The 26,397-nt window shown below is 37.6% G+C and overlaps 2 protein-coding genes across 2 annotated transcripts in view; both read left to right on the top strand.

Annotated features, from left to right (window-relative positions):
• CAMKMT (calmodulin-lysine N-methyltransferase) overlaps positions 1 to 26,397 on the top strand; it is a 435,068-nt gene that overhangs the window by 217,381 nt on the left and 191,290 nt on the right. The window lies entirely within an intron of this gene.
• Positions 21,252 to 21,767, top strand: LOC105507414 (40S ribosomal protein S12). Its single transcript, XM_011935892.1, has one exon. The coding sequence runs from the start codon at positions 21,328 to 21,330 to the stop codon at positions 21,724 to 21,726; it is 399 nt and encodes a 132-aa protein (XP_011791282.1). The 5' UTR covers positions 21,252 to 21,327; the 3' UTR covers positions 21,727 to 21,767.

The following is a 26,397-nucleotide window of genomic DNA, read 5'->3' as shown; positions in this document are numbered from 1 at the left end:
TTTTAAACTCATTTTTATGTTGACTTTGAATAATATTGGTTTTTAAACTCATTTTTATGTTGACTTTGAATAATATTGGTTTTTAAACTCATTTTATGCCAATCAAAGTCAATTCACATCTTTATTCATCATCTGTATTATTAACTAGCCCTCTTGCTTTGGCTATTGGGAAATGTGTAAGTTTGCCTTTGAAGTCTCTTTTCAAGTTGTCAATAAAATATTTAAATAGGCTAGAGCTAAACACAACACACTGAGTTTCTGTTAAGAAAAACTGACATCCATCAACTGACGTGGCCAGTTTTTCTTAGTTTTGTCCGTAAGAATCTATCTGAGGCTTAGCTAAATGTCTTCTTGGAACTAAGAGATACTCTAACATTCTTGTTTTTTAAAATTTATTTATTTTCTTTTAGAGATAGGGTCTCACTTTATTGCTCAGACTGGAGTGCAGTGACATGATCATAGCTCACTCCTGGGCTCAAGCAATCCTCCCACTCAGCCGCCTAAGTAGCTAGGACCACAGGGGCATACCACTCTGCTCGGCTAACTTTTTAATTTTTTTTTTTTCCTAGAGGCAGTGTCTTGCTATATTGCCCAGGCAGGTCTCAAACTTCTGGCCTCAAGCAATCCTCCTGCCTTGACCTTCCAAAGTGCTGGGATTATAGGCGGGAGCCACCATGCCCAGCAGGTGGCATCCTTCTCATGATAGCCTGATTGATCAGTCTAAAAAGAAAAAAAGCATGCTCTCATTTATTAATATCTAATATTATATAGTTTCAGGTAGTATATTTAAGCTCTTTGGACAATAGTTAACCTAATTTAATTTTATCCTTAAAAATCATCTGAACAAAGCCTATGCCCATCTCCATTTTCCTGGCAGCTCCCCCATTCTTTGGGATTTCTCAAAGTTACTAATATTGATTTTGCACACTTGCCCTCAAGTTCTTTCAGTACCCTGGGGTGTAATTTGTCTAAGCTTGAATTCACTTGAAGTGACTTCATGCTGTTTTCCTACTATCTTACACCTTAGATGGGTCTTTGGGTCTTTCTTTTTGATTCTTGTTCTGCCATTTCCAGAGAGAAAATTAAATCTAAGCAAAACAGGAATTGATAAGTACTGCTGCCTTCCTGTCACCCTTTATTATTATGTCATGTGGCCTGACCACTGGTTTTGTAACATTCTTGTTTGTCTTCTTATTCCAAACAACCTTCTTATAATCTTTATCATTTTTTTTCTTTCTTCTTGCATGCCTCAGCATTCTGGAATTTAGCCTTTCTGACACTGTGTTTTGTAGGTTCCTACCAACTTGACAGCATACACCGGGTGAGGTGAAGCTCCTCAACATTACTATATCTTACCCAAATGATGGTTTTGTATCTAGACTTAGAAAGAGATTATCTGAATTCTCCATCTAGCTGGTGGTTTGTAGTATACATACTTCCACAAGACTACCATTACTGTTTTCCTTTCTTAATCTCCACTTTTTCTTTCCTTGTGTTTGATTTTTATGTAGATAAATATGTTTTTACCAGTTTACTTACTATTCATCACTATGAATTGATATATAAGCATGTGACTTTCTTTTCCTTGTTGCTTTCGCTTGGGATGACCTGGTGACATTTCCTAATATAATTCTTCTAAGTCATACCTGTAGGCCTTTTTATTAATATTCCCATTTACTCTCAATCAATTCAGCTGGTTTTTTGTCAAACATGTTCTGCTCCCTTTTCAGGAGGTGAATGATATCTCTCATTAGGAGTTTTTCAATCTGCCAGCTTAAGCTATAGATAGACAGAAAGCAATATTATGGGGTTTAGAGCAAGTAGCACCTACGACATTGATGAGGGACCTTAAGATCTGGTCACACTGGATCCCCTCACTCATTTCTGATAGAGAAAATAAAGTAGATCTGATACTGCTGAATGGACAAGGAGGTGGAATTATCTGTAAGAGTCTTTGAGGACATGGATGGCTTAGGAAAAGTCAAGGAAATCACTAGGCGATGGCCAAGTAGGGAAGTGAGCCCTGGACAGGGCTGGAGAATATAAGAGGGAGAAAAAAGTGAGCCTCCATTCAGAATGATGGTGGTGGTGTGAAGCAGCTATGGTGGTGGACTTGCTTGTGACAGGTGGTGAACTTGTACAAAATGAAAATAGAAGATCAAGCTGATGCTTGGAAACTGGGTAGGAGTTTTATTGGGGTATTCTGCCAGGGGCTTTGTAACTTGCCACCCAGCTGCTGTCTTTGAGTAGAGTCCTCTGATGTGGTGAGCCAGTGAGAGGGGCTAACAGCCATGCCCCCCTTCCTATTCTACTCTGTGTTCTACATCAGAATTTCAGATCCAGGGCAGTTTTTACAAGAAACAAATTCTATTTTTCTTGGCACTATCCACAGTCTCTGTTTACCCTTCTTTCTTTTCTAATCCATTTACTTAATATTATAATTATTATTACAACAGAAGCGTAACCATTAACAACAATAATAGCAAACACTTTATGAGCTTTCATTATATGCCAAATGCAAGTATTAACTTACTTAATTCACACAACAGCCCTGGGAGGTAAGTATTATTATTTCTATTTCACAGATGAGGAAACCAAGGCTTAGAGAGGTTGGGTAACTTGCCTAAGGTCACATAGCTAGTAAGCCATATCTTCAAAGCCATACTCTTCTTTTTTTTGAGATGGAATCTCACTCTGTCACCCAGGCTGGAGTGCAGTGACACAATCTCAGTTCACTGCAACCTCCGTCTCCTGGGTTCAAGCAATTCTCCTGCCTCAGCCTCCCGAGTAGCTAGGATTACAGGTGCCCACCACCACACCCAGCTAATTCTTGTATTTTGAGTAGAGACAGGGTTTCAGCATGTTGGCCAGGCTGGTCTCAAACTCCTGACCTCAAGTAATTCGCCCGCCTGTGTCTTCGAAGGTGCTAGGATTACAGGCGTGAGCCACAGTGCCCAGCCCAAAGCCACGCTCTTAATATCATATTCCCATCTGCCTCCCCTGCTTAAGAGGACCTTACTCTTTGAGTACCGGTGGTATTTGTGGTAAGATATGGAGAAAATGATAACTAAGTATATATTTCACAATATGTAAAGGTTTTTTCTTTTTTAACAGACATTACATTATTTCATCTAACCAACAATCCTGTGCCATACTAGTATTATTCCTATTTTATGGAAGAGAAAAATAAGGCTGAGAGATTAAATTAAAACTTACAGGGCTTACTTTTATTGAATTAATTTTTAAATTATCATTATAAAAATCATCCTACAATCCCACCACTTAGAGGTATCTACTCTTATCTCTTTGGGATATATTTCCCATAGGTGTATATAAAAATTTTTGTTTCTTTATTAAAAAATGGATTATACTACCTGTACTGTTCTATAACCTGACTTTTTTTTACTTCAAAATATACTATGAATATTTTCAGTGTGATTAAATTGTCTTCGACAATATTATTTTAATAGTGTTATTGTTTTGCATTATGTAGATATTACCATTTGTGCTTCTGACACTGTCTTGTGGGAAAAAACAGTAAAGATCATAATATCAAGGGAGAGTATATAGTCATTAGTTTCTTTTTTTATTATTATTATACTTTAAGTTCTAGGGTACATGTACACAACGTGAGCTACAAAACAAAATAGAACATAACAAAAAAATGATGCCTGGATCCTACTCAGAGAATCTGATCTAAGTGACCTGGAGAGTAGTCTGAGTCTGGAATTAAAAACAAACAAACAAACAAACAAAAAACTCCCCAGGTGATTCTTTGTGGAGCCAAAACCACTGTTTTAAAAGGTTTCCCCATTGTTTTATTCACAAGTGATCAATTACTGGTCTTGCCCCAGGTATTACTATTTTGACCCTAAAAATAAATAGGAAGGCTGACTGCTCTAAAGTTGATGATGCTATTTCAGATCTTTTCACACAGATGTCGCTTGCCCTCCAATATTGTTTTGTCGTGCCACAACATGTGTTTGTGTAACTGCACATGCATGTGTACGTGGCTTGTAAATCTATGGGGTAGATTAGATGGTGCTGAAAAGTAATTGAGGATTACAAATGATCTCTACCAGCTGTTGAATATTTTATGTCAATTAAACATTTGCAAAAACCAAGTATAGTATTATGATCTACTCATAACTATTACAAGACTGGCACATCTCCATACAGCAAGAGCCATTGCTAAGGCTACTGTACTACTCTGGCATGAATCGTAATAAATTGGGATCCCCCTGGACATAATGAACAGTAATATAATTTTGTAGTTATTCTCCTAGCATGATGAAGCAGCAAGCCAAATTGAGTTTCTAGATAAATTTTGACATGTGGGTCTTATTCCTAAAGAAAAAGAGCTATTGTTGCTTTGGCTTTGTTCCAGAATTCTGCGGAAATCCACATGGTAGCTTATTGTTGTATTACAAAAAGGTACTACAAGTATTTTTTTATGAAAAAGAACAAATTGCTAAGTTCAATTAGTCCTTTGGGGCAGAATTTGGAATTTCTTTTCAGTCAGGCTGCTGGATCATATGTGAACTATTGTTTGACTCACACAGGGGCTGTCCTAAAGGCCTATGAGCCATAAGGCCACCGTGGGGGCTTCTAGTTGATGGTGGAAGGATCTAGCAGCCCTCTTTGCCACAGCAGCGAAACATGATGTTGACATCATTTTTTTAAAAAAATTAGCCATAGGAAGGAGGTTAAGAAGTTGTGGCAGAATTGAAACAAATCTAGGCCTCTCAACTGACAAGCTGAGAACCCTGCCTGACATTTATGAGTGGATGTGTTTGAGGAATTATGTAAGAATAATAAGTTAAAGGAAGCTTTTAATTTAAAAAAATTAAGATAACCTGAAAACATACCTGTAAAAACATTTCAGTTGACACAGTCTCTTATGCTTATAACAAGGATTACTGTTAATGTGTTTTTGGGGAGTTGGGCTCTGATCTGTAAATATTTCTCAGGGAGATAAGAGTCTATGGTTAAACAGTAGTAGTTGTAGTAGTAGTAGCAGCAGAATTCGGGTGTCATTGTATAGCCCAATTCAGAAGCTTGGGGGAAAAGAATAGCTACCATAGGAATCAGTATTTCAGAAGCAAGTTCTGCTTATGAGAATTATCAGTTGAGCAAGGGATTCCTGTGTAGGTTTGTAAAGAATGTCAGATCTAGCATTCTCAGTATGGAATTACTGGCATGATGTAATGGAGGAACAGTAATTTTTCTGCAGTTCTTTCAGTAGTATTGGTTCGGCCTTGGGTTATCCAAATAATGCTCAGATTGTCCTAATTAACGTTAATTCACTCCCTCTGTTGGGCTTATGTCACATATGCAATCCAGCCATCAGTCAGTGGCATATTAAAATACTCTCCACAGGACCACAGAGCAGTGGGTGACCTCTGCATGGACATGATCTTTGCTGAGCAGGAATACTCATATTTCTGCCCTAAGCACAGAGCAACAGCTATCAACTATGATAGAAAAATTATGTTCATTCAAGAGACTCTTGAAACATCTTGCTTCTCTCCCATGTCAATCCTTTGTAATAGCGTAAGGGAAAAACACATACACTTTTGAGTAACAGTTTCCATACAAATGCACTGATGAAAGTAAGGTCCCATTTGGAGGAAGCTCAGTTCAGGGATCAGCTTGTTTTCTGGAAGCAAAAGACTGCCATTTGACAGAGACAGATATGGGAAGGATGAGAACTGAAAGAAGATAAAAAGAGAGGCTTTTCCTTGTCAGGTTTCTTTTGCAGTTATGTCTGTTGCCCTGTCACATCCTGCTAGCACAGCTTTTGGCAGAATCCAAAATTTGGGAGCCAAACTAGGCATTAACAATGTTTCTTCAACAGCTCAGCCATAGAAGCTGATTTCAAAGTTAACAGTAACTGCTCTCTTTGGATCGAGAGTCATTCATTCAGCAGGTATTTATCACATGCTTACTTAGTACTGGGGAAACTGGTGAATGAGATAAAATGCTATTCCTGCTCTTATTTACAAGTAAGTACTGGGGACCAAGATTAATTGTTTACTTGCAGTTATGATAAGCGTCGCTCTTAGAGCTTATAATAAGGAGCTCTAATTTTGCCAGGGGCCAGGGTGGGGGTGGGTGATCAAAGCGTGCAATCCTGAGGAAGTAACAGTCAAGCATAAATCTGAAGGACGCACTGGAGAGAGAGATGAAGAAGTAGGGCAAAGTGTTCTAAACAATAGGAAGAGCATAGGCAAAGTCCTGAAATGAGCAAAACAAGCAAAACAAGCTGAGCCTGAATTGAGCTTCCTCCAAATGGGACCCTACTTTCATCAGTGCATTTGTCTGGAAACTGTTACTCAAAAGTGTATATGTGTTGTGTATTTTCCCTTACTCTATTACAAGGACTTCCATAGGAGAACAGCAAGATGTTTCCAGACTCTCCTCAATGAACATAATTTTTCGATCATAGTTGATAGCTGTTGCTCTGCGCTTAGGGGAGAAATACGAGTATTCTTGCTCAGCAAACATCATGTCCATGCAGAAGTCACCCACAGCTCTGTGGTCCTGTGGAGAGCATTTTAATATGCCACTGACTGATGGCTGGATTGGATATGTCACATGAGCCTGACAGGTAGCAAGGAGATTGGTTTTAGAGGAACTGAAGGTCTGAAAAGGCCACCCTGGCTAAAGCAGGTCAGCATAACAGGAGAGGAAGGAGAAGGGGTCAGACTGTGCAGCACCTCATGGACATGGCAGGGGTTTTTGCCTTTATCCTAAAAACAATAGGAAGACATTGAACGTACAAAGCTGAGGAAGTGACATGTGCAGCCCCTCCTTACAGAGGGCACAATAGGGTTAGAATAGGGTGTGGGCTCTGAGAGGCCCTGTGGAAGCTAGTGCAGAAGCCCAGACCAGAGAACAGGAACAAGGGATATGGCAGTGGAAGAGAAGTGGGAGCATGCAAGCTACATTTCCAAGTTACAAGGGTCAAGTCTTGACTCAGATGCAATGGCAGTGATTGAAATGTCAGTCTCTAGGGCAGTGTCAGAATTCCACCTGACGGCTCTGGCCACCACTTCTCAGTTTCTGGATTGTTCGGGTTAATGCTAGACAGGTAGAGCCCCAAACTTAAGTGTGTGCTCTGAGAGACTCTGCCTCATGAATAAAAATCATGCTGTCCTGTGATTTTTATTCATGGAACAATTGTACCTAGAGACAACTCAATAGGAAAACTATTAATAACTGGTGATAATATCATCTCACTTCTTCAAAATAAATGTTTTTCATTTCCAAAAGTTCTAAGTTCAGTTACTTGCAATATTTCTGCTTACATGGTAAAGGTCTATAAATCAAGATGCAAATATCATGGGCTTCTTACAGCGTATTATAGGAATGGCTATTTTCTAGGAGTTATTTCACTAAATTTGCATATGTAATCCAATGGAATACATTCATTGCAAATGATTCTGAAAATCATTTCCTTTTTTTTTGTTTTAAAAATGAGTTTTTGTTTAATAACCTTACATTTCCAATCTATGTACTATTACTATTGTCATTCTCCTTCAGTAGTTCTGTGAAATGTCTTCCAACTCTTAGATTCCATGATTTTCCTTTGTCCCTGCCTCTCTTATTATCTCTCATTCCCTCCCTTTTCTCAGTGTCCTGTCTTTCTCTCTTTGTGGAGGTAGTAGCTGGCATGATAGATGGAAATTAGAATGCTCAGGAAGGGTGGTTATGAAGGGAAGCTTGGGCCCTAGTCATCGCCAGTCCTCTGTCCTCAATTTCCTCTGTGCATTAGCTTCAAGTGCAGTCATTACTCATTTAGTCCTCAAATAAAATGCTCTTTGTTGCAATGACAATTTTTTTCTAGTATAAGGCAAACTGGCATATCAGTCTGATGATGTGGATTTTATAGCAACTGGCAGATTTTATTTGTGTAAGGAGTTTTTATAGTTGTTGGTTGCCTTTTTTTTAAGTTGCCATTTGGATCAAGGAGGATTTTATTTCTTAACTAGGATTATTCCTTTATCGGATATTAACTTAGCCTTTTTTCTCTAAATACCAAATTCATAGAGATGCTACATAGTTAATTTTTTTCTTTTTAACTAGATTATCCCCATATCAGGTATTTCATAAAGCCAGGATAAATGTATTTAAGAGAAAATATCCATCTTATAAGTAATATTTCCCCCAAATACAATGAGGTCCATTTAAATGAATGTCTGAAATAAAAATAATCCTAATGATAGATCTAATGCACTTTGTATCAGACCCATTGAGTTTCTTTAAACTCTCTTCAATAAATGCCTGATTAATAAATAATCCTGTTAAATGAATAAAACCCCAGTGTGCCAAATGGAGACATACAAAGCAATCATGATCAGACTTGTTATGGGAGAATGATAGATGAATAAATCTTCTGTGCAATTAATTTATGACTGAACTATGATGAAATCCCAGTGGCAATACTAAATCTGTTAGAGGAATAGATTTATCATCTTCTTTCAAACAATTACATTCCAGGAACTTTACAAAAATACTATTATCTGAATCTTATCATAACAGAGATATCTATTCATTTACATGGGGAAGTATTCCTTCTGTGCAGTCAGAACTAAATTGGTGTTTATTATTTTTGATACTAATCAAAATGGAAACAGTGTAGGGCAGAAACTACTAATGCAGTTAGCTATTCTCATCTGCTTCTGTTTCTTCAAACTTGATCAAAATTGCCTAATTTTTAGATAGTTTTTCTGTTTGAATAATTTTACTTTTTAAAAGATGAAAAGCAAACCAATGAAAAACAGGTTATAGGCTATTTTGAAAGCACTCTGTGTTGCTGTATATTGTGGCTACATGTAGGTTATGAAAGCACAAATTTGGGGACCGTGTTTTAAGAAGATCATTGGGGACTGGTAGTATTTCAGAGTGTTGTTACATATTTTAGCTTCAAAAGACAGTCAACTGTAGTTCAGTGCTGTTGTTCTTTTAGACAGGCACTTACTGATACCAAAAAACACCACAATAAAGGAAAAGGAAAACCCAAAGGACAAGAAACATTTTGATTTAAAGGTTAGATAATCTGAATTCCTGAGAACTTAGATTCAGAGCATGGCAAGGTTAAAAGAGATTTTATTAGGATCAAGAAACAAACCATGTTCAATGCAGTCTTTTTGTTTTGGGGAAACTAGAGCTGATATTTTAAATCTAGTCGTTTTTACCAATGTAATGGAATTTAAGAGATAAAATTTGAATAAAAAGGTAAGATTTGTATAGTGATTACAAAGGTGTGGTCTTTAACTGAGGGTTTTGTTTTGTTTGTTTTCCAGACAGAAGAATAAAGAATTTGTAAGGGTGAGGTAAAAGAGGCGTCCCCTTAAAACTTGAGAGAAGGAAAGAATTTGTCCCATTGTAGTAATATTTGAAAACAGATTTTATTAAGGTTTTAATATGTGTTCAAGTAAATGATCTATGCGAATTAAACTAGAAACTTCTTCGTTTAAATCTAGTCTGCTCTTTACAGTGTTAGTAGCTGGACATCATAAATTTTTTAAATTAATGTAATATTGATAAATAGCAATCCTGTATGTTCTCTTATTTCTCAGACTTAATAACAAATATTTTATAAATCCACATATGTAGTGGGTTTCACTTGTTTGCACGTTATTCATGACCAGTATTATGTACATAGTATTATTCTAAGGCCTTCTTTGATCTGGTCTTGGGTATAAAGAAACAAAAACAAGCTGGGTGAGGTGGCCTATGCTTGTAGTCCTGGGTGCCCTGGAGACAGGCAGGAGGATTACATGAGCTAAGGAGTTCGAGACCAGCCTGGTGGCAGCGTAGTAAGACCCTGTCTCTAAAAAATAAAAATTAAAAACTAAAAAATGAGACAAAACAAAAGTTATTACTTGCAGAGCTTATACTTGAGATGATATTAACATATGAAATAATAAATTCAAATATTGACACCACTCATTTGTGAACTACCTTCATGAATTATTACCAAAAATCTTCCACTATTTTAAAATATTTTTTATCATGGTAAAACATATATAATGTTTTATGTATTTTAAGTATAAAATTCAGTGGCATCAAGTACATTTATATTGTTGTGCAACCATCACCACCATCCATCTCTAGAACTTTTTCATCTCCCCAGACTGAAACTCTACCCATTAAGCAGTAATTCCACAATCTCCCCTTCTCCCAGTCCCTGGTAACCACCATTCTACTTTTGTCTCTATGAATTTCGTTTTTAAAAAATTTAATTCTTTTGTAGAGACAGGTTCTCCCTGTGTTGCCCAGGCTGGTCTTAAACTCCTGGGCTCAAGCAATCTTCCCATCTCGGCCTCCCAAAGTGCTGGGATTACAGGCGTGAGCTGCCATGCCTAGGCTCTATGAATTTTATATAAGAGGAATCATACAGGGTTTGTCCTTTAGTGAATGACTTAATTCACTTAAAATAATGGCATCAGGATTCATCTGTGTTGTAACATGTCAGAATTTCATTCCTTTCTGAGGCTGAATATTATTCTATTGTGTGTATATATTAATACTATATTTTGTCAGTCCATTTATTAACTGATGGACATTTAGGTTGTTTCCATCTGTTGGCTGTTACGAGTAATGCTGCTGTGGACACAGGTGTACACATGTCTGTTGGAGTCCCTGCTTTAATTTTTTTGGGTCTATCTCTGGAAGTGGAATTGACTGTTAAGAGTAATGCTGCTATGTTGGCTGTTATGAGTAATGCTGCTATGGACACAGGTATACACATGTCTACTGGAGTCCCTGCTTTAATTTTTGGGGGTCTATCTCTGGAAGTGGAATTGCTGGATCATATGGTAATTTTATGTTTCATTATTTTTAGGAACCACCATAGTGTTTTCCACAGTGGCTACATCTTTTACATTCCCACCAACAGAGCACAAGGGTTCCAACTGTATCTCTTGTGGCTTTTGATTTGCATTTTCCTAATGATTAGGAATGTTAATCTTTTCATGTGCTGTTTGGCCATTTGTATATCTTAGTAATAGTAATCTTTTCATGTGCTGTTATTAGTAATAGCAATCTTTTCATGTGCTGTTATTAGTAATAGTAATCTTTTCATGTGCTGCTTGGCCATCTGTATATCTTCTTTGGAGAAATGTCTATCCAAGTTCTTTGTCCAGTTTTCACTCAGGCTTTTTTGTTGTTGAGTTGTAGGAGTTCTTTATAATATTATGAATAGTAATCTCTTGTTAGATATATGATTTGCAAATATTTTCTCCCTTCCTGTAGGTTGCTTTTTCACTCTGTTTTTTTCTTTTAGTGTATATTATCTTTTATTTACATATGTAATGACTTTAATCAGTGCTCATTATTTCTTTGTGTGGATTCCATTCACTCTGTTGATAGTGTCTTCTGATGGACAAAAGTTTTTAATTTTGATGAAGTTTAATTTTTTAGTTTTCTTGCTGCTTGTGCTTTTGTTGTCATATGTATTTTTCATTTTGTAGTTTCCTTTAAGTCTTCTGGCTTTTGTGTTTTGTTAGGGAGGCCATCTCCATCATGAGGTTATGAAAATATTCTCTTAAATTTTCTTCAAATACGCCTGTAATTTTTTTAAACATTTGGTTCTATACTCTCATCTGGAATTTAGGTTTGCATATGATGTGAGGTAAAATTCCAAATTTATTTCTTCTATATGGATATTCATTTGTTCAAACCAAATATATTAAATAGTTTATTTTTTCTTCATTGTTCTGAAATACAACCTTTACCATATATTGTATCCACATATGTAAGTATGTCTATTTCTGAATACTCTATTATGTCTCACTGATTTGTCAGTTTCTGCTTTAATTATTTTATAGTTATGTTTTGATTTCTGATAGGGCAGGTCCCTTCTGATTATTCTATGTAAATTTTTTCTTGAGTGTTTTTATTTATTCTTCCAGATGAACATTTGAATCTACATATTGGATTTTTAGAAATATAGTAGTATATTACAGTTTACCCAGGATTTAATCAAGTTTGGTAAGTCATGAAGACATGGACATAATTATCATGAAGGAAATGTTTAGACTTAACAGATCCCTAGAAACAGCTGTTACAAAATGCCACTCAGAGCCACATGGGGAAGACCAAGATTGGGCAAGAGGCAGAACCAGGGAGCATGGCCCAGTGCCTTTATTGGGGTTTACACAGGATTGAATGGGTGAGGCAGGGTAGTTAAGTTTAATAAGTTTAGGATTGGAGAGTTTGAGTAATTTTGGTGGGCTCTGGGTTATAGCTGTGGCCCCTAGTTATCTGATATCTAGCCCTTGGCAGATTTAGGGCAGCAAGAATATTGGCTTGGTGTGTGAGAGTTAGATACAGGAGATGGTTGGGGATGTGTGCTCTGGATTGGTTGACTTAAATATCAGAGGTGCACTTGCAAAGAAATCCTTTGTCTTCTGTAGGAATTAGCTAGCCCTGAGAGGGGCAATCTAAGATGAAGACTCCACAATGCCAGAGTATCAAGAATACAGGGGAAAAAAAGTCAAAACAAGCTATGATTTTTTTTTTGACTGAGGTTGCATTGACTTATAGAGTAATTTGATAATGAAATGACATCATTACCACATAGAGTGCTCCCATCTAGGAAAATGATATGTCTTATTAATTAATAATTAATTTATTTATTGAGACGGAGTCTAGCTCTGTTTGCCAGGCTAGAGTGCTGTGGTGCGGTCTCGGCTCACAGCAACCTCCGTCTCCCAGTTTCAAGCATTTCTCCTGCCTCAACCTTCCAAGTAGCTGGGACTACAGGCATGAGCCACCATGCTCAGCTAGCCGGCTATTTTTGTTTGTTTGTTTTGTAGTTTTAGTAGAGACAAGGTTTTACCCTGTTGGCCACACTGGTCTCAAACTCCTGACCTTGAATGATCCACCCACCTTGGCCTCCCAAAGTGCTGAGATTACATTGTGAGCCACCACGCCTGGCCATGTCTCTCCTTTTATTTATTTTTTATTTTATTTTATTTTTTGAGGCAGAGTCTCACTCTGTTGCCCAGGTTGAGGTGCAGTGGTGCAATCTCAACTCACTGCAACCTCCGTCTCCTGGGTTCAAGTGATTCTCCTGCCTCAGCCTCCTGAGTAGCTGGAATTACAGGCACATACCACCACTCTCGGCTAATTTTTGTATTTTTAGTAGAGATGGGGTTTTGTCATGTTGGCCAGGCTGGTCTCAAACTCCTGACCTCAAGTGATCCTCCCACCTCGGTATCCCCAAATGCTGAGATTACAGGCATGAGCCACCGCACCTAGCCCTTCTCCGTTTATTTAGATATTCTTTTATATTTTCAGTAACATTACATATTTTTCTTCATATGGGTCTTGCCCATTGTTATTCTTATAAAGATTTCTAAGATTTTTATTGCTATTCTTTTTTTCCCTATGGCTTCACCAAACATGAAACCCTTACAGAACTTGTTCAATATTCCATCATTCATTTATTTTCCCAGAAAATATTTGTTGCCAGGTGCAGTGGCTCACGCCTGTAATCCCAGCACTATGGGAGACTGAGGCAGGTGGATCTCTTGAGCCCAGGAGTTTGATACCAGCCTTGGCAACATGGCGAAACCCCATCTCTCTGCCAATAATACAAAAATTAGCTTGGCATTAGTACCAGCTATTCAGGAGGCTGAGGTGGGAGGATTGCTTGAGCTTCGGAGGTCAAGGCTGCAGTCAGCCATGTAATTGCACCACTACACTCCAGCCTCGGTGACAGTGAGACTCTGTCTCAAAAAAATTTTTAAAATTGTAAAGTATAAGTCAGACTCTAAGGTAGCCACTAGGCAGTCAGCTTCCTAGTGACTTATTATATCCTGATCTGGGAGATGCTGAACATAGAGAGGGCACAGGTGGTGAAATTGGTCTCAGAGAAGTTGAGAATACATGGGTTCAAAAACACAGGTGGGAGGCCGGGCACAGTGGCTCACGCCTGCTATCCCAGCACTTTGGGAGGCCAAGGTGGGCAGATCACCTGAGGTCAGGAGTTCGAGACCAGCCTGGCTAACATGGTGAAACCCCATTTCTACTAAAAATACAAAAAATTAGCCAGGCATGGCAGCGCACGCCTGTAATCTCAGCTACTCAGGAGGCTGAGGCAGGAGAATCACTTGAACCCGGGAAGCAGAGGTTGCAGTGAGCTGAGATTGCGTCATTGCATTCCAGCTTAGGCAACAAGAGCAAAACTCTGTCTAAAAAAAAAAAAGAAAGGAAAAAAGAGAAAAAGAACAGGTAGGAGAAAGGAGAAAAATCAGAAGCAAAGGAAGACACAGGGAATCTGCAGTAAAGAGTATAGAAGTTGTGAGACATAGTGTTCAGTAGCCTCAATATATTTCAATAACTTGGGAAGCAGTTATCTGCTAAAAATGAGAGGGCAGGTACAAGTCTTCATGATGGGGAATAATTTGTTAAATAAAAGCAGCTTGTTGGATTACATGAGGGTCCAGCATGAATGTGATCAGTGGTCAAAGTCAATGTGATTTTGTGACTTACGCTGATAGCATTCAGCAGTCACAGGAGCAGGTGACGACAGTGTGGTTGGTGAGATTATTCAGGTCTGAGGAGTGGCATGTTAGGATTAGTGAGAGAAAGGTCAAAAATAAAAGTAAGTGCACTGTTGAGGCTAGAGTGCTACCATTTGCTCAGAAATAGCCTCACTTACACAGTTTTAAAAATGCAACTCGAAAGATAATTATTGACAATTAAATAGCCCCATGGCTTCAACACTAATCATAACAAAACAAAAATACTGCAAGGAACGTTCATTCATTCCATTTTTTTGTGGAAAGAATACCTGTGTTAGATACTGGAACTGTTTTCAAGGAGCTCATTTCTAAAATATTTACTTTCTTGGACCATTTATCCAAAGAAGAAATGCTATTTCTTCAAAGGTGTGTGTTATTCAAATCTGCACTATCTTCTGTAAGCATTCTGGTTAAATAATTCCCCAGGATAGGAAAGTCACTTTGATGCTGGTTGTACGAGGGAAATGCCATGAATTCCCAGATGCTTTTAAAATATAGGTGGGTTATATAATGGTAAAGGTAATGCAACTTTTTGAATGTCTTATTTTTAAATTATAACTTTCAAAGGAGTGAAGGACTTGCCATCCCAAAATATGTCAAACTGGTACATTAATTATTTTGAAAACACTGGAGAATTGTAATTTCAGAAAGGGGTAGCTGACCTGCATGCAGCAAGCCATCAAGCTTCTTCTGTGGCTCATGCCTGTAATCTCAGCACTTTGGGAGGCCAAGGCAGGAAGATTGCTTGAGTTTAGGCATTAGAGACCAGCCTAGGCAACATGGTGAGACCCCATCTCTACAAAAAATATGAAAACTAGCTAGGTGTATTAGTACATGCCTATAGTGGCAGCTACCTGGGAGGCTGAGATGGGAGGATCATCCGAGTCTGAGAGGTCCAGGCTGCAGTGAGCTATGATCACACCACCACACTCCAGCCTGAGAGACAGAGTGAGACCTTGTCTGAAAAAAAAAAAAAAAAAGAAAGAAAGAAAGAAAGAAAGAAAGAGGGGAGGGGGAGGCAGAGGGAGAGGGAGAAGGTGAGGGAGAGGGAGACGGAGATGGAGAGGGAGACAGAGAGGGAGACAGAGAGAGAGAGGATTCCTCTGGATGAGATCCTCCCTTTACCAGAGCCAGGAAATCGCTCTTACCACCAGAGACTGGGAACTGGGGCTGCAGTGGACCCAAATAAATATATTTCCCAAAGGAACCCTTATCTTCTATTAGTTTTACACTCCCCATATATCTCCTAGTGACTCCCCTAGGAATTTACTGCCCCTAGACAGATAGCCTTTGTCCTATCATTTCTTCTTAAATTTATTATTCTTCATCCAAAAAGTATAAAAGCATCTTGCTTTGGCCACTTCTTCAGTCTTCACTCTCTTGTGAAGATCCCCATGTACATGTAAAACTAATAAAAATGTGTATGCTTTTCTCTTGTTATTCTGCCTTGTGTCAATTTGGTTTCTAGATCCAGCTGAAGGGCCCACATAAGAGCTCAGGGGGGTTGGAGGTGATCTCTCATTACCTACATGTTATATAAATTCAGCATATGAATAATGCTTGAGGGTAAATTAACATTGTTAAAAAGAATACACCATAACATAAAGTACTTTAACATTTATAATATGAGACCATTTATTAAAGAAAATGCCATTATATAATAATGAGGCTAATAATTTCACATGGAAATAATACTGTATTAATTTGATGTATTCATACTAACAGTGAACATGATATTTTAAATTTTGCTGTCACATAATTATGCTGCTGCTTTATGAAATGTTATACTGTCACCTAGAAAAACCCTTATTTGAGTGTAGATCTGCGATCTTCAGCCTCAGATGGCAGGTTGTAATGTGTTACTGAGGTATTTTTAAGTGAAGAGGTGGGAAAAACTCCTGGCTGAGTCATAAAGATGAGGATTCTTTCTTTCCTAATCTGCCTGGAGCAAAGCCGTCTAGGATAACACTGGCCTTTAGCAAAGAACTGAAACACTTTCCTAGTTCTACAAGGCAAATTGGGTAATGGGATGTGGTATTGGGTAATGGGATGTGGTGTTAGATTTGGAATGAGGAGATATCTTAAGGTTATGAGTCATGGTCTGTATTATTTTTAAGTTGTTGCTTAAAAATAAAAAAGCAACAAAAAGCAATCAAAGGGAAAGTGAGAGTTAGAGGAAGTTGAAGACCAAATAATTTTGTACTGGGCAGCAAACAGTAATATTATGACTACAAATGACTATTTGGTACAGGCATCTTAGCTCCTCAGCTCTGTTAGCACTGATTAAAAGTGGAAAAGTTGATTCATTGTGCATTGGAATAAATAATGTCTCAAAGTTTACGCAGTGGTGAAAGTGAAACCAAAATACAAAGCTCCATTTGTGACTGAAGTTTGCTAACATTTCAAGAAGTAGGTTGAAGTGACAGTGGGTAATAGGAAAAGCAGACATATTTCTTGCCATGATATTTTATAACTGTCATTGGCAGTGTGTTTTCTTAAACTGCTATCAGCTACCATTTATACACTTACAATTTCTGGTCAGATTAGGGCAGAAGGTTATGGTACCCACATATATAAAATAGTATAATAATGTTCTAATTTTTTGGAACAAATTTGTTACATGAAATGTCAGATGAGTCATTTTGCTCATGTCAGATATTTAAAAGTAATGGAGAGATGCCAACGTGGAAGCCCAGTAATTCATGCACTGGTGTAATGGAGCAAATGAACTGCAAAGCTCTTCTACAGGTCCAATTTCAGCACCAAACGCTTACCTGTCAGTCAGCAAAATTGTCCCTGAATAAAAATGAACCCCATCTGAGAGGCAAAGCATTTTAATATACATCTCATTCTTTGACTCTATTGCGAGGTGGAAGCTGCATGGAAGAAAGAGAATGCTGTTGAAAAAGACATTTAACAGCAACCTCTGAGCCTGCTGAAAATCTTGCTTGCACTACTGCCCACAAAAGGTTTTTGGTTTGCCCTTTCTCTCTTGAGCTATTGACAAACTCTTCAGCATTGCTGCCCTCCCTGGCTCTGTGTCTCTTATCTACATGGAAAGGCAGCTGATTTACCCCAGACAGTGAGAAATTTGGCCACTCAGGGATGTGGAGACCAAGTTTTAGACAGGTAACTTTATTGCTGTCTGGGTGCAGCTGGGGGATGTATTTATGGACATGACAATTAAAAGTGTATGTCACAGAAATCGCAAGTCAGACATACCCTCGTAGAAATGATTATTGTGGTCCAAAGTGACTGCCATTCTTTTGGAAAGCCTTTCATTTGGAATCAGTTCCCACTTTTCTATATGAGCAAGCATCTTACAGAAATGAGGTGTCCTAGATTTTTTTAGACCCAATTCCTTGTGGTTTTTAAAAAGCAAATAGGAAAGTTAAGAATTTGTGTGCTTCAGTGCCCACGCACCCAGGGATTCTTGTACCCTACCTCTAGGAGTCATGATTTGTTCTACCTTTGAAATGTCTGTTTTCCATTTCTGTGTTTTAAGACTCTAAGTGCTTATAGGAACCCAAGCAGCTATTGAAAACCAGTAATGACTAGTTCTTCTAAATGCTAATGATTGAGAATGAACTAGCAATCAGGGCTCAAAAATAAAATAAAATAAAATAAAGTGTGCTGAATTAGAAACGATAATAATTAAATCAAGCCAAGGTGCCCTATACTTATGACTGCACTAATGCTTGAAAAATTATGAGTACAGAGAAAATTTACATAAATCCTCTTTAAATGATGTATGTGGAAAAAAAAGAAAGAAGGAAAAACCATGGTCACAGGACTGAATTTATTTTAATCCTCTGGTTCAAGTGGTCCTAGAAATAATCATACTTGTATCAATCTATATTGCATGACTTTGTAAGATGTGAAAATAGTGTTTTTCACTAAATTGTCACTTATTATTGTTCATTTAGGGCCACTAACATAGAAAAATTTCTCAGCTACAGTGTCAAAAGAATAGGGACAATTTGATGTTTTCTTTTGATGCTGTTTGTTGATATCTAGACCACTGTAGCTTGATTGCCTAACATTAAACCTATAATAACAGTGCAATCATAGCAGTATCATCATGAATGTCGTTACAATAGAAACAACATTTACACGGCTTCAGAATGGTAATTATCAAACTTTTTGTCATGAAGCGCTTATTTGCTAGCATTGATCTGCCCCGGTCAGTTGTTAGCTCTTCTCATCTGAGGTGTATTGATTGTATAATCAGTAGATAGAGGCTGTGGGCAGATGAAATTCAGTGTTGTTGGGCAAATTATCGGCTTCTTGGCTGTTGACCTGGACCCTGCTGGTTGTACCTTAGATGCTGGTGGGATTATGACTCATTTCAGTGACCCTACTTTATGACAGAGCACTCTGTGTTATTATAAAAGATAAATGCCATCCTGCTTGCTGTGGTTGTGGTTGACTACACAAATGTCAGAATATAGCTAGTCTGCAAACTAGGCAGTACAAGTATGTTTCAGAGGAGATCAAAAAGAGAAATTTTCAAAGACTTTACCTTTTCAGAATTTGTCTCTCCATAAGAATATAATAATAAAAAGCCTATGTGTATCTAGCTGATGATAATAATGAAACCTTTATGTATACAGGACTTTATCATGTGCTCAGGATTATGACAAATCACTTAATATTTTGTTTTACCAGTAAGAACACCGAAGCCTACATTAAGCTAAGCAAACGGGCTAAGATCACATGTCAATGAGCAGTAGAGCTTGGAATGAAATCTGTTTCTTCTGAATACAAGTCAAGTTTGTTATGTTCTACCGCTCTATCTTATTAGGTTGTCCAGGCTGACCATTAAATATGTATGTACTGAGAGATCTAAGGTTTCATCCAACTGGATTGAAAAATAAAGACCTCAATGTTACTTAAATAAATTATTGCATTGGGTAATTTTTGAGACTATTTGAACTATTAAATAATTATAACAATCCAAAGCCCAAGGTCTAACATGGGATTATTTTTACAGACAAAATCTTTTTAAAGAGCAATGTAAATTTTATAGCTGGTGGCTGTTTTTAAAAAATCTAGATGGTTTTGGCCGGGCGCAGTATCTCATGCCTGTAATCCCAGCACTTTGGGAGGCCAGGGTGGGCGGATCACAAGGTCAGGAGTTCGAGACCAGCCTGGCCAGTATGGTGAAACCCCATCTCTACTAAAAATACAAAAATTAGCTGGGCGTGGTGCCACGCACCAGTAGTCCCAGCTACTTGGGAGGATGAGGCAGATGAATCGCTTGAAACCAGGAGGCGGAGGTTGCTTGAACCCGGGAGGCGGAGGTTGCAGTGAGCCGAGATCGTGCCACTGCACTCCAGCCTGAGCAACGAAGCAAGACTCTATCTTAAAAACAAAAACAGAAACTAGATGGTTTTAACAGAATGTTTTGTTTATATGAGAAAATTCTTAAACGTTATTTATGTTACCATGTCCTATTTTCCTTGCACTTTAGGATTATTCTATCCATCGTAGGTAAGTACAGGATGGCGTCACATCCTAGTACCTAAACTGGGCCTTTCTGATACTACATGGAAGAACAGAAAGAATGTCTTTAGTCTATTTTGACATTCAGATTGCTTCACAAATACATATATGTGAACTTGACAGTGTTCACAGTGGCATTTTTACTCTTTCTCTCTGGAAAGAAAAGAGCATAAAAAGGATGTACCTCACTAACAGTGCAATGCCATAAAGATATTAATGTTTTGGTGCCGATAATTCAAATTCCCAAATAGTAAAATAGATGAAGCAATACTTAAACATAATTCTCCATTTCTAAATGCCCTCAGTTGTGCCTGGTAAGCTATCTCATTCTTTCTGCCAACTTCTGGACCGTTGTTTTATGAAAGTCAGTGGTTACCTGCTCATTGTATTTTAAAGACACACTCACAGCAGGTAGTCCAATAAGCAAGTCCAGCAGTACCACATTCCTCTTTGGTCTTAAATTCTGCAGCTGTTGAATCATGATTGGGCAATGATTTTTTTTCCTCCTAGTAAGCTACTTGATGTTCTTACTTTTAAAAGACTAAGTGACTGATCTCTTACCCAAAATATTGGAGGAGATAATGGGTGGAGTACATGAAAGTTACATGCAGAGGTGGCTTAGAGTTAAGATATTTAGTAGTTTTCCTCTCTGTGAATACGAAAAAACACAGCTATTTGAGTACTCCCTTAACGTTGCTTACCTAATCTGGGCAAATAACTAAGAAAGTGACTCCTAGTTTCCAGCATTCTAAGCTTTTTGAGAGAAGCCTAAATTTGTGTGCATATATTCCTTCCCTTTATCTTTTGGCTGCTGAAATACATACTATTAGCCTAGTATTTCAACAAAAATGATGATCTTTTTTGGAAATTTGAATTGTTCTGACACTCTCCACAAAAAACCCTAAAATACATATAATACATAATAGTCATTGTTTGGGTACTGATCCTATTATACGGTTAGCTCTTCATATCTGACCTATTTTAGTATTTCCTGCATTGCTTACTACTATGCTTTGTGTATAGAAGGAACTTTATTGATTAAAATGGACTGGATATTCATTCAACAAGTATCTATTGGATGCCTACTAGATGTGAGGCTTGGTGGGAGCCATCAGATACAGTAATCAACGAGCAAGACACACACACAGTCCCTGCTCTCAAAGAGCTCATGATTAGAAAGATGTAAGACAGGCATTAAGTCTCTTTCCCTGCCGCCGCGGAGCCGCGCGGAGGCGGAGGCTTCGGTGCGTTCAAGAATCCGCTTCACCCGTAACCCACCGCCATGGCCGAGGAAGGCATTGCTGCTGGAGGTGTAATGGACGTTAATACTGCTTTACAAGAGGTGCTGAAGACCGCCCTCATCCACGATGGCCTAGCACGTGGAATTCGCGAAGCTGCCAAAGCCTTAGACAAGCGCCAAGCCCATCTTTGTGTGCTTGCATCCAACTGTGATGAGCCTATGTATGTCAAGTTGGTGGAGGCCCTTTGTGCTGAACACCAGATCAATCTAATTAAGGTTGATGACAACAAGAAACTAGGAGAATGGGTAGGCCTCTGTAAAATTGACAGAGAGGGGAAACCCCGTAAAGTGGTTGGTTGCAGTTGTGTAGTAGTTAAGGACTATGGAAAAGAGTCTCAGGCCAAGGATGTTATCGAAGAGTACTTCAAATGCAAGAAATGAATAAATAAATCTTTGGCTCACAAAAAAAAAAAAAAAAAAAAGACAGGCATTAAGTGACCAATTGCATAATTTTTAATACAGGTTTTACTTTAATAGTATATGCTTAAACAAAATTCACAATGTTAGAGGTTTCTTCAGTAAGAAATCAGATCAAGTTTATGCTTCTCCAGGACAGGGACCTTTAAAAATCAACACTTAAAACTCAATTTTTTACATTTAAAAATAAAGTGAGGCCAAGCGCCATGGCTCACCCTGTAATCCCATTACTTTGGGAGGCTGAGACAAGAGGATTTCTTAAGACCAGGGGTTTGAGACCAGCTTAGGCAACATAGGGAGATTCTGTCTCTACAAAAAATTAAAAATTAGCTGGGTATGATGGCACATGCCTGTAGTCCTAGCTACTTGGAAGGGCGAGGGGGAAGGATGGCTTGAGCCCAGAATTTCAAGGCTGCAGTGAGCTATGTTTGAGCCACTGCACCGCATCCTGGGCAACAGATCAAGACCCTGTCTCTGAAAAGAAGAAAGATAAAAAGAAAGAAGGAAGAAAGGACACAAAAAATAAAATGCACACATTGCAAGTGTACATTTCAATGAATTTAGACAAGTGTATACAAATATCCATATATAAGTGAATATATTATATAGGTAGAGATGAGTATATATATATGTATAAGCATATGCATATATAACTGTACACATGCCCACATCCCCTCATTCAACATACAGGATGTTTACATGACCCCAAAAAGCTTCCTTTGTGCTCTTTCCCTGAGTACAACTCATGATTTTTCCCAGGCTCCTAGATTTCTTTTCCAGAGTTTCAGATAAATGAAATCACATAGTATGTACTCTTTGTGTCTGACTTCTTTCACTCAGCCTGATGTTTTTGACATTCATCCATGTCCTTATGTGTATCACTGGTGTTTTCCTTATTATTACTGATTAGCATTTTATTTTATAGATATACCACAGATTGTTTATTCATTTATCTACTGATCGACAAAAATAAACCTTAATCTATTGCTCATAAGGTAAGATGAAAGTAATGATACATTTTTATTTGTGAGCTGTGAAAATGTACCAGAGGACCTGGGATATTACCTTATATTCACCACATGTGAATACTGTTGGCCCACGTTGAAGTAATTTTTATCCCCAAATGAGACTGTTATAAAGACATGTCCTACCTGAAAAAACTCATTGATAATTTATGGATAATATTAAGTGCTTCCTAAGTTGTTGACTAGAATGCTGAACTAACATGTAAAACACTGAAATTAATCTGATACTATGTATTGTGGGCTACTTACAGAATGCAACAATTATTTTTGGAATTCAAATTCAAGTAAAAAAAATTTGTGAATATCTGCTATACGTAAAGCATGGTATTCAGTTCTACAAAGCAATAGAAGATAAGCAAGATGAAGTTCCTTCCTTGGAGGTCCAGTGATCTAAAGTGGTAAATTGGGTGTCTGCATGAAATTACTAAAAAAAAAAAAAAAAATAGGCCAGGCGCAGTGGCTCATGCCTGTAATCCCAGCACTTTGGGAGGCTGAGGCGGGCGGATCATGAGGTCAGGAGATCAAGACCATCCTAGCTAACACAGTGAAACCCCGTCTCTACTAAAAATACAAAAAAATAACAGGGTGTGGTGGCGGGCGCCTATAGTCCCAGCTACTTGGGAGGCTGAGGCAGGAGAATGGCGTGAAACCGGGAGGTGGAGCTTGCAGTGAGCCGAGATCGCACCACTGCACTCCAGCCTGGGCGACAGAGTGGGACTCTGTCTCAAAAAAAAAAAAAAAAAATTGTAAAAAGGCTTGTTGATTAAACCAAAGTAGTTTTAGTGTCCAGCTTTTTAAAAAAGGAGTAAATCATACCTCCTGTAAGCCAGTCAAGTTAATTTTGATACCTTTAAAGATTTTGCGCTGGATGAAATCATTGAACAATCAATTAGTCACCACATAGGAGAGCATGAAGCACTGGGTAGTCACTGTCTTGGCTTTACAAAGAGCAAGTTGTACCAGATCAATTTAATTTCCTTCATCAAGAGATTGACAGGTTATACAGACATTTAGGAAGCAGGATATGTAATTCATCTGAACTTCAGAAAGGATTTGGATTCAGCCACACATGACATTTTAGCACTAACTCAAAGGATGTGGTGTAGTCCAGACCATATTCCTGTAGGAAGGGGACTGCTTCTCTGAGGGGTTATATTTGAAAAGTGTTATGAAGGGCTTAGTGTCAACCATGAATCTTGTTTTATAAATACATATCCAAATGCTGGAGTTATTCTGAGTTTCTGTGTCATGGATAAATAATTCAAAATAAACTCATATGTTGGCAAAGGAAAACCTTGATATGAGTACTCTGGAAGATTGTTATAAATTAAATGAAATGATCTTAAACCATAAAAGTGACAGTTGTATACTTTATGAAGCGCTGTACGATTAAGTTCAAGTAACATGCTATGGTGATCCTAAGCTTTACCAAAGATAGTTGCAAGATGGGAACAGCTAGGCCATAAATAAGACAACAAGAGACTTAGGAGTCATAGTGGAATTCAATCCGTATGTTGCTGATCAATTCTGTGTTATTATTTATAAACAACGCATAATTTTAGAGTGTGTAAAGAGGAATATGATTTGCAAGCATGTGGAGCCCAAAGGTCATTATTCTACAATAGTCAATTTTAATTACAACTCTCAGACTATTCTAATTTTACACTACAGGGAAGCTAGAGGGTCCAGAGAAAAACATTCTAAATATGCAAGAAGATAAATAAATGTTTCTTTAAAGTTCAGACTAGAGAAGAGAGACCACTCTTCAAATTGTACAGAGGTATTATTTCATTTCATAGTCATTTATTGTGTAGCCAGCTTGTCTTGATAAGTTTATGGAGCAATTTTTTTGTTTGTTTTAATTTTCATAGCGAAGAATATAGAGCAAACAAGCTTAAATGTAGCAAGACTTTAGTTAGGTAAAGGAGGAACTCTTACTATTGAAGTCATTAAGCACCAAAACATGTCATCAAGGAGTTTCTGAAATGCTTTTTCTTTTCTTCTTTTTTGTTTTAGTAGAGACAGGGTTTCACTGTGTTGGCCAGGCTGGTGTTGAACTCCTGACCTCAGGTGATTCACCAGCCTCGGCCTCCAAAGTGCTGGGATTATAAGGGTGAAACACTGCCCCCGGCCCTGAAATGCTTTTTCTTGAAAGCTGTTTGGAAACAGAATAGGCAGCCTTCTGCCCAAGGTGGCATAGGTATTAAAGGCTTGATTTAGTTCGAGGGTTCCAAAATCTGATAGGGTTTCAGGATCACTTGGATAGAATTTTTTTGAAACACAGCTTTACTGAATTATTATTGATTTACTATACATTGCACGTATCTCAAGTGTACAATTTGATAAGTTTTAACATATGTATACACCCGTGAAACTATTACCATAATCAAGATAATGAACATATTTATTATCACCCCCAAAAGTTTCCCCCTGCTCTTTTGTTGTCCTTCCTACCCTTCCCTATGCAAATATTATCTGCTTTCTCTCACTATAGATTCTTTTTCATTTTCTAGAATTTATGTAAATAGAAGCAAACAAATTGTATTCTTTTTCATCTGGCTTCTTTCACTCAGCATGACTATTTTGAGCATACTTTCACTCAGCATACTTATTTATATTTGATTCATGCATATTGTAGTGTGTTTCAGTCGTCCATTCCTTTTTTATTGCTGAGTAGTATTCTCTTGTGTGGATTTATATGCAGTATATTTATCCATTTATCCACTGATGGACATTTGGGTTGTTTCCAGCTTTGGGTTATTATATATAAAGCTGTTGTGACATTTATGTACAATCTTTTATTTAGACATTTGCTCTTATTTTTCTAGAGTAAATACATAGGAGTAGAAATGCTTAAGATCATATGGTAGGCATATGTTTAATTTTTAAAGAAACTGCCAAACTGTTTTCCAGAGGGGTGATTCTATTTTACATTCCTAGCAGCATTGTGGGACAGGTCTGTCAACACTTGGTTGGTGAGTCCTTTCTGTTTTAGTCATTCTAATAGATGTATTAGAATCTCATTGTGGTTTTAATTTAAACTTCCCAAATGATCATCTTTTCATTGCTTATTTGTCATCTATGTATCTTCTTTGGGGGAGTGTCTATTCAGATTTTTTTTTGGCCCACTTTTAAATTTGATAATTTGTTTTCTCATAATTGAATTTTGAGAGTTATTTAATCTTAATACAGGTCCTTTAGCAGATTCTGATGAGAATTACATTGAATCAATAGCTTAATTTGGGAAGAAGTGACATCTTAACAATATTGAGTCTTCTAGTCCATGGACATGGCAGATTTTGCTGTTAATTTAAATTTTAAACTTCTTTCAGCAATATTTTGCAATTTTCAAAGTACAGGTTTTACATATCTTTTGTCAGATTTATCCCTAAGAATTGTATATTTTTAAATGCTATTGTAAATTTTATTTTTTAAAAAATTGAATTTCCAATAGTTTGTTGCTGGTACATAGAAATACAACTGCTATTTGTGTATTGATTGACCTTGTGTCCTGTAACCTCACTCAACATACTTATTAGTTCTAGTCAGTTTTCTGTACATTCCATCAAATTTTCTACATGGATGGTCTTGTAGTCTGCTAATAATGATG

Source organism: Colobus angolensis, unplaced genomic scaffold (assembly GCF_000951035.1).
Source record: "Colobus angolensis palliatus isolate OR3802 unplaced genomic scaffold, Cang.pa_1.0 Scaffold15, whole genome shotgun sequence".
Classification (NCBI taxonomy): Eukaryota; Metazoa; Chordata; class Mammalia; order Primates; family Cercopithecidae; genus Colobus; species Colobus angolensis.
Note: the sequence above shows the minus strand (reverse complement) of the source record. Positions and strands in the feature narration are given on the sequence as shown.